The sequence below is a fragment of the Propithecus coquereli genome, unplaced genomic scaffold (genome assembly GCF_000956105.1).
Source record: "Propithecus coquereli isolate 6110/MARCELLA unplaced genomic scaffold, Pcoq_1.0 Scaffold254, whole genome shotgun sequence".
Classification (NCBI taxonomy): domain Eukaryota; kingdom Metazoa; phylum Chordata; class Mammalia; order Primates; family Indriidae; genus Propithecus; species Propithecus coquereli.
In genome coordinates, this window is record NW_012148108.1 from 174,379 (window position 1) to 183,099 (window position 8,721).

Sequence of the window (8,721 nt, forward strand, 5' to 3'; positions counted from 1 at the left end):
ATTCTCAATTTTTAAATGTCTTCTTTTTTGAAAAAGAAATAAGTCAGAATGTTGCCACTTTTTATTTGCGATCCTCAATGTACTTTTCCCACGATTCTCACCTCCTCTTATGAGCAGAGTTTTCAAGCGAACCCATAAACACAACTGTGCCCCTCTGGGTACTCTGGATCATACAATCAACCATTCTGTCTAAAAAGAAAAGGCTGCAGGAAACTGTTTTCTAGAGCTCAGGTCAGAGTTCTGGACCCTGTTTTGGTTCTTTGAAACACACCAGCTGAGAAAGATCAAAAAAGAGAAGTATCCAGTCCCCAAGGGTGTCCAGGACACACTGCCCAGTCCCTGGGGCCCGGTGGGCCGAGCCGCGCCCCAGCACGTACAGGTGGTTGACAACGAGCCCTCCGCAGAACTCAGGCACCGGGGTTTGGACCAGCGCTATTTCTGTCGCCATGATGGACTCTCGTTTCAGACAAATGCCACCTCTCATGAAAGACCATCTCACGTGTACAAAAGCTTGGGGGCAGTGCTCATGTTGCACTTGCGGTTCAGGACAGGACAGAACCGAGGCACTTCTCCCTGTTCCCGCTGCTGAGCACAGCCAACAGCCCGGGAAGTCAGGGATGAAGCAAATATAAGAGGACTATGAAAGGCGGCGGGAAGAGGCAGTCAGGGGTCTTGGAACCCAAGCACAACACACTGTGAGTTTCCTCCTTTCTTTTTTGGGCCATGTATCCTGGACTGGGTACTAGAAAACCTGTAACCAAAAACTAAACTAAACTAAAAACCATAATGGGTACAGGGGAAAAAAAGAGTCCCCAAGAAAAGCCCGCTCTCCCTTAGCCAAAAGGCCAGGCTAGGAGCAGCCTAGCAAGACAGAAAACGTTTGGAAAGCAACCGCCTCACCCCAGGCAAACATCTCAGGGAAAACTGCAGCTCCAGCCCGAACCCCGTCGGCAAGTCGAGTGGGAGCCCAGGCTGCCACCCTCGCCAGGCTGTGGAAAGGTGTCCCGCTAAAACAAAAGATTTTTTTTTTTTTGAGACAGAGTCTGGCTCTGTTGCCCGGGCTAGAGTGCCATGGCATCAGCCTAGCTCACAGCAACCTCAAACTCCTGGGCTCAAGCGATCCTCCTGCCTCAGCCTCCCAAGTAGCTGGGACTATGGGCATGAGCCACCATGCCCGGCTAATTTTTTCTCTCTATATATATTTTTAGTTGTCCAGATAATTTCTTTCTATTTTTAGTAGAGACGAGGTCTCGCTCTTGCTCAGGCTGGTCTCAAACTCCTGACCTTGAGCGATCCACCCGCCTCGGCCTCCCAGAGTGCTAGGACTACAGGCGTGAGCCACCGTGCCCGGCCAACAAAAGATTTTAATAAGACCCCAAGTCTCATAATACCCAAAACGTCCAGGATGCAACTGAAAATCACTCATGCCACCAAGAGCCAGGAAACCTCAACATGCATGAGAAAGATCATCGACAGGTGCCAGCACTGAGATGTCACAGACGCTAGAGTGATCTGACCAGGATCAGATCATAAGTGGCCGTCATAAAAATGCTTACGTGGACAGTTATAATTATGCTTGAAACAAATGAAAAGACAGAAAACCTCAGCAAAGACATGGACGATATAAGAACCCCGGCCTGCCTACCTCCAGCCTCGTCGGACCACCCGCGACCAGGCTGCAGGAGCGCCCACGTGGACGCGTGGACTCCGGGAGGGAGGGCATAAGCGGGACGTCCCTCCCACCCCCTGCTTCGGGGCGCTGCCAGCCTCCGGGGGCCCCCTCACTTGGCGATGGTGAACAGTGTGGCCTGCGACGTGATATCCCAGATCTTGATGCACCTGTCCAGCGAGACGGAAGCCACCTTCTGGCTGTCGGGGTCAAAGCAGCACGCGGTGATGGACTTCCGGTGATGACCTGTGGCACAGGGAAGTGACTCCTTACCACGCCTCCCGCAGGCTGGGCCAAAGGGCTCGCGCGACGCCCCCAGCCAACGACGATACTACGAACTGCAATTCCAGCTTCCACAAGGGCCTGTGCCCTGCACAGACATTTCCTGAGTGCCTGCTGTGTGCCAGGCTGTGAGCAGGGAGCACGGCCCCCCTGCTCTCTGCCCTCGCTGAGTTCCCAGTCTGATGGGGGAGACTCCGTGGAGCAGGCAGTGACCTGCCTCAGGCCACGGGCCCTGGGACGAATGCACAAGGCCCTCGGCCAGCAGAAGCCTGGCCTGCCCTAAGGGGTCCAGGAAGGGCCCTAAAAGTCAGCGGGGGAAGCAGGAGAGAAAGATGCTCCAGGCAGAAGGAACAGCACGTGCAAAGGCCCGGCGGTGGCCGGAGCGTGGAGAAGAGATGGAGTAAGGGGTGACCCGCTAAGGGAAAGATGCCAGCCGTGGGGCAGTGCACACGTCATGGTGCCACGTGTATAAAAGGAAACCAAACACACATGCAAAGTGCTGGTGTGTTCAGGAGGCCACCCAGCAATGTCACAGTCACCGCCGGGGAGGAGGCGGGATGTGTAAACAGGCTTTTTGCTTTTTACTTGACATAAGGAATTTCTTTACAATGGTTACGGACTTTTTTATTTCGAGACGCCTGTGAACTCAAGTGCAGGCGTAAAGAATAACACGGGGAGATCTGTGTGCCCTTCGCCCCGCTCCCAGCCACATGACATCTTGCGCAACCACCACGGCACAGTGTCGCAACCGGGAAATTGGCATACGGTGGTTACTATTTTTATGTTTTAAAAATATAGGTAGGCCTGGCGCAGTGGCTCACGTCTGTAATCCTAGCACTCTGGGAGGCCGAGGCGGGCGGATTGTTTGAGCTCAGGAGTTCGAGACCAGCCTGAGCAAGAGCGAGACCCCGTCTCTACTAAAAATAGAAAGAAATTAATCGGACAACTAAAAATATATAGAAAAAATTAGCCGGGCATGGTGGCGCATGCCTATGGTCCCAGCTACTCGGGAGGCTGAGGCAGGAGGATCCCTTGAGCCCAGGAGTGTGAGGTTGCTGTGAGCTAGGATGACGCCACGGCACTCTAGCTGGGGCAACACAGTGAGACCCTGTTTCAAAAAAAAAAAAAAAAAATACAGGTAAAAACGTCCAGCAGGCTGAGCCTCCGCTCAACAAAGGACCAGGCTTCGGATGCCCACGCGCGGTCGGAGCAGAACATCATTTCGTTCGTTACAAGCCGGGGACTGAACGGACAAGCATTAGCTGAAGAGGACGGGCCTTGGGTTTAACTGTGCTTGTACCAACAAGTGTCCCAGCAATAATGACGTGGTTTACGCCGTTACAGTCTCACCAAATAAAGCAATCAAAAGTCACAAGTGACAAGCGGCTGTTGCCGCGACAGGCGGAGCAGACAGGGAGCCCGCGCGACCTCACCTTTGACGAGGGAAATGGTGGCGGTGTTCTCCGCGTCCATCACGCAGATGGCGTGACCCACGTCCAAGCCCGAGACCACGTATCTACCGTCGGGAGAAAACTTACAGGAGACGATGAAGGAATCGTGCTCAACCTGCCACTGAAACGGGGCAACAAGCGGAAGGTTGCTGTCTCTCTCGCCCAGGGCCCGGCAGCACCGTCTGTGGGGACGGAAGCGTCCTACCTGGGCTCTGTGGCCACCGTGCACTCGTCACGGGCTAGGCCAGTGAGGGACTGGATTCGTAAGTTTGTTTAACTAATTAATTTAATAAATGTAATGCATTAATCTGCGTCTAGGACGGACGAACGGGGTAGGGAGAGCACCTAGCGGAACGGGCGGCAAGGTCCTAGTAACGGCGACTGTTCCCACTCAGGTCCACAAACAGGTGTTTATCGAATGTCTGCCCTGTGCCTGGGAGTGTGGACAAGACATCACAGCCCCGGCCCCTCACTGTCCCCTGGGGGAGGCTGGCAGCAAAGCACAAAAAGGGGACAACGAGCTCCTCAACACTCTAGGAAAGGGGGACTCACCATATGCTATAAATTGTGTATCACTATTGTAACCGTTTCTAAATATGCCCACAAATTCTTCCGTAGTCCTCCCTGCAAACGGTGGAGCCTGGGTCCACTCCCCTCGAGTGCAGGCTGGACTTAGTGAAGCGAGAACAAGGCAGAAAAGAAAGTGAGTGACAAAGAGGTTATAAAAGAAATCAGAGCTTGCTCCTTGCTCATTCTTGGACCACTTGTTCTGTGGAGTCAACTGCCATGTCCCGGGGACACTCGACTAGCCCTGTGTCTCCATGGAGACCTGCAGGGAGATGAACTGAGGCCTCGTGCCAACAGCTAGGTGAGCGAGCCATCTCGGAAGGGAACCTTCAGCCTCGTGGCGTCTTGAGATGACCGTAGCCCCAGATGACATCTGAACTGTGACCTCACCAGAGACCTGAGCCAGAACCACCCGGTCAAGCCGCCCTTAGGTTTCTAACTGCCAGAAACTGAGTGCCATAATAAACGTTTGTCATGTGAAACTGCTAAGTTGTAATTTGTCAAGCAGCCCTAGATAACCAATTCAGCAATGTAGTTGGCAAGTGGCATGAATTGTTTGTGCAACAAAAATAAACAAAAGTACTTTCAAAAAGTTTAAAAAGAAAATCACCTCAAATAGAAAAACTGGCTGCAGCCAGAACAAGAAATGTATAAGAAAAAATAAACATTTGGAAAAATGCTCAAAGTCAGGAGCAAACAGTGCCAGTCTCACTCTGCACCTACTGAATCAGCTAAAAGTTTTTAAAAATCATGACACCCGGCATGTGGGGGGGAGGGGAGAAGGTGAGCTCTGGTGCCCAGGGCATGAGTTGGCATGGCTTTCTGAAGGCTATTTTAAAACTCCATGTTTCTACACTGTTTAAATTAGCAACGAAATCTAGCTATATATCCTAAAGAAATATTGGAGCATATGTACAAAAAATAAACGCAAACTGTCCTCACGGTAGCTTTGTTTACAATAGACAAAAAGAAAAACAGCCTTAATGTCCTATAGCCAGGAATGGTGAGACAGGGCCCGCCCCAGCTGTTCTGCGGAGTCTCATGGACGGCATTCGAAAGGATGACGTAGACACGCAGTTATTCACGATTTATTGTTAAGTGGGGGAAAGTCGGGGCCCAGAAGGAAGTATGTATGATGACACTATGTTAGCCAGACGCGCTGGCCTGTGTTCATATGGAGGAAAAAACACACCAAGATGTTAGCTGTAAGCAGAGTGGTAGTTTTAAGGTTTTTCTGGTTTTTTAAAAAAATGTGGCTTATCTTGCCTTCCTAAAAATGTTTACGATGAATATAAATTGTCCTTCGCACTAACAAGAAGAGTTGTTTTGTAAGGAGAGAAAAGAAGAGGGAGGGAGAAGACAGGCCGGGAGAAGCTGCCAGCGGGGGTGGGGGGGGGACCCCCGAGGAGGCCCCAGAGCAGGACGGGGAGGGGCGCAGGCCTGTCGGACGGGCGGATGGTGGCCCCCTCCAAGACGGAGCGAGAACCGATTGGGAAGGCCCAGCAACCTGGTTCTTCGGCCACCTTTTGCCTCATGAAATCTGAACATCCCACAGGGAACCCTAGAATACCACCCCCCGGGCCCCTCCCCGGCCACCGCTACTCCTGGCTTCTTTCTGCGTCCCCAAACCCTTCCCGTCTTTCTAGCCAAAGCCTTCCGTCTGCCCGCTACCGGAGGCTTTCCTTCTCCAATGTCCACCCTGCCTCTCCCGCGTCCTCCAAACTCTGCCAGTGGCGGCTCTGTAAGCAGCGGCTGCCTCTGCCGCGGGGCACAGTCCCATCCACGTCTCGGGCCCCTGAGCAAACGCTCCTTTCCTGGAAGACCGGGACTTTTGTCACCTCCCCCTACCCCGGGTCCGGCCCAGAGCTACCTAAGGCCCCGTCAAACCTTGGGCCGTGCCGCCCCCACCGGGCAGGGCACACGTACCAGCAGCTTGCCAGTCTCGAGGTCCCAGGCCCGCAACATTTTGTCATAGGATGCTGCGACAATTCTGGAAATAAAATGACAAACATTGGGGGTTAACAACAAGGACAATCATGCCTGTGGTTTCTATGAGGACTTTTCCTTCTTTTTATAATTTAGGACCGAGGCTGCCAGTGATACAGTAGCCTTCGAGAGCTGCTCCGTGAGCCGGCTGGGAGCATCCTTTGAAACCAGAGAGAGCCTGACACACAAGACGCCGCAGCACCACGAACTGCCTTAATCCTGCAGCCACCCAAATATGCTCTGTTACATTCGGGACTTTAAAAGTATCATTTTGTTTTTGTTGTTCTATCATTTACTTTCTTCTTCTAAGGGGATCTTCGCAACTCACAAGACAATCACTTCCCTCTCTGCTCACACGTCTCTGTTTACGGGAAAAGGCTTTAACAGACGGCTCATTTTGTTCTGAAGGATTTTCTTATACATTTAGCAAAAATATATAAATGTACTTTTGTCCTCTTACATTGTATGTTTCTGTGGAAAGTTTGTCCTCTATATAAATGGTCTCGACGGCTCCGTGAAAGTTAAATTCCCATGCTACTTTTTGGGGGCTTTTATTGTTTGTTGGTTTTTTGGTTTTTTTAATGGACAGGGTCTCACTCCGTTGCCGTGGCTGAAGTGCAGTGGTGCGATCATAGCTCACTGCAGCCTCAAACTCCTGGGCTCAAGCGATCCTCCTGCCTCAGCCTCCCCAGTAGCTGGGACTGCAGATATGCACCACCGCGCCCAGCTAATTTTTCTATTTTTTGTAGAGATGCGGAGGGGGAGGGGGGTCTTCCTATGATGCCCAGGCTGGTCTTGAACTCCCGACCTCAACGGATCCTCCCACCTCAGCCTCCGAAAGTGCTGGAATTATAGGTAAGCCACTGCGCCCAGCCCCCATGCTAGTTTTCTGCTAACTAGTTTTACAGCTGCTGTTGATGGTAAAAGTAAATCCATTTTAAAGCAAACTCCCTTGTCTGTTAAAGGCCCGTCTCATGTCTGCGTGAGTGGATTGGAGCAAACGCACCCTAGAGGCGCTTCTCTGTGTGTCGATGCCCTTGAGCCCTGACCCTTCCCAGCTGACAGCCCCGGCATGCCTCTGCTTCCCCGGGCCTCACCTTCCCCCGAGAAATGAAGGCTTGAATTGCTAAGGACGAAATTGCTAAATGCTTCGCAGGTGCAACCGTCTACAAGTGACTATGGAAAAGAAACCTCGTAAAGAAAATTCAGACTGGCTTTGCATTAGCCACAACAAATTTTCTCTTTTAAGCACTTTATGTTTTCAAAGTGTTACCACATCTGCTTGATTCTCACAGCAAAAAAATGGAAACCAATTTCAGAACAATATATGGGACTATAATTGTATATTTGCTTTAAAAACAAAAAGAAACCCCCCAAAACCAAAAACTATCCCTGACCCGCCTGTAACAAGCCCGCCCACTCTCCTTTCCCCGCTAGGCTTCCGCGAGGGCGAGCCCACCTTCTGCTGTCGGCCGTGATGCTGCACTCTGAGACAGGAGCTTGGGGCTTGGGCTCAAAGTCGCGAACCAGAGATCCATCAACGGCATCCTCGAATCCATGTGGGAGAGAGAGGGAGAGAGTGGTCACTGCCGCGTTTGCTGATGTCATGAGCCAGGGTCGACATCAGCCCTTAGCTTGTCTTCAGCAGATTGTCCCTATGGAGACAAGAGCCCTTCGGCCAAAACAGAAACACCGTGAGTCCTTCCGCTCACTCAAAAGGTGAGAAGAACGTGGGAAGGCTCTAACCATGGCCAAGCAAAATGCATACTTGGGAAAATTACTGTCCCCCTCCCCTGGGTGGCAACAACAGCAGAGACCCCCTCCCCCCGGGGTTTCTCGGTCACCCCAGAGGGTCAGGAAAGGGTTTAAGGCTTCCAGAGAAACCAGTAGTTTTCCCAACAAGGACATCATGGGGCTCTGCGGCTCTGGGGACAGGAGCGTCTGTAAGGACAGCAGCAGAGGCAGGGACTGGATGTCTGCTGGGTGCTGGTATGGGCCACGCAGGTCCTGGGGCAGCCCCAGCACGACTGGTCCTGTGAGATGTGGGGAGGCCCAGGAAGCCCTGTGACCACCCAGGATCACACAGTTGGCAGGTCCTAGGCGTGAGGTCTGAAGCAAACCCTCCTGCCTGGTCAGCCCGGCCTTGCCACCCACTGATGACACCGAAGATGCTCCTCTGAGGTCCTCTGTAGGGTGAGGCACTATTCTCTGCCCAGATATCCAAACTGAACCCAGGAACCAGACGTGACTTGTTTTACCCTCCTGCCCCCGAAGCCAGAAGAGACGGCGAAACTCAGAACTGACCGCCCCCTGTCTTAGGCGACAGCCTCAGCCGCACAACCATCTGCAGCCTGGCTCCAACACCGCTGCCTTCCCCCGGCCTGCCCCCTCCTCGCCCCTCCTGACTGGCCAGCACTCCCCTCACACAGGCCTGCCAGGGCCTGCTGGCTATGCACACAAGGCCCCGGAAGGGTTCCAGATGGCCACCTCTCTGCAATCACCCCCACTCCCGTGTGCCCCAGCCTCCCGCACCTTGGCGTGCTGATCTGTGCTCAGACGGCCCCTCTCAACCACCCTTCATGATCAGATCCCAGGCCTAGCCACCTTTCTGTCCTCTGTGTTTTCCAGATGAGAAGAAGACCCAGAGATGACATAGTTCAGAGACCCCACGTAAGCCCCAAGCACACCTAGGACCCCTCCATCAAAATGTTTGGGGCTGGCCGGGCGCAGTGGCTCATGCCTGTAATCCTAGCTCTCTGGGAGGCC

The 8,721-nt window shown here is 52.8% G+C and overlaps 1 protein-coding gene across 1 annotated transcript in view; it reads right to left on the reverse strand.

Annotated features, from left to right (window-relative positions):
* WDR88 (WD repeat domain 88) overlaps positions 1–7,563 on the reverse strand; it is a 27,637-nt gene extending 20,074 nt beyond the window's left edge. Inside the window, exons 1-4 of the mRNA XM_012647013.1 lie at positions 7,415–7,563; positions 5,896–5,959; positions 3,385–3,523; positions 1,786–1,915 (exon numbers count right to left, since the gene is read on the reverse strand). Of these exons, the coding sequence (XP_012502467.1) occupies positions 1,786–1,915; positions 3,385–3,523; positions 5,896–5,959; positions 7,415–7,563 (482 nt within the window). The remainder of the gene's footprint in view (positions 1–1,785; positions 1,916–3,384; positions 3,524–5,895; positions 5,960–7,414) is intronic.
* Positions 7,564–8,721: the final 1,158 nt, after the last annotated feature.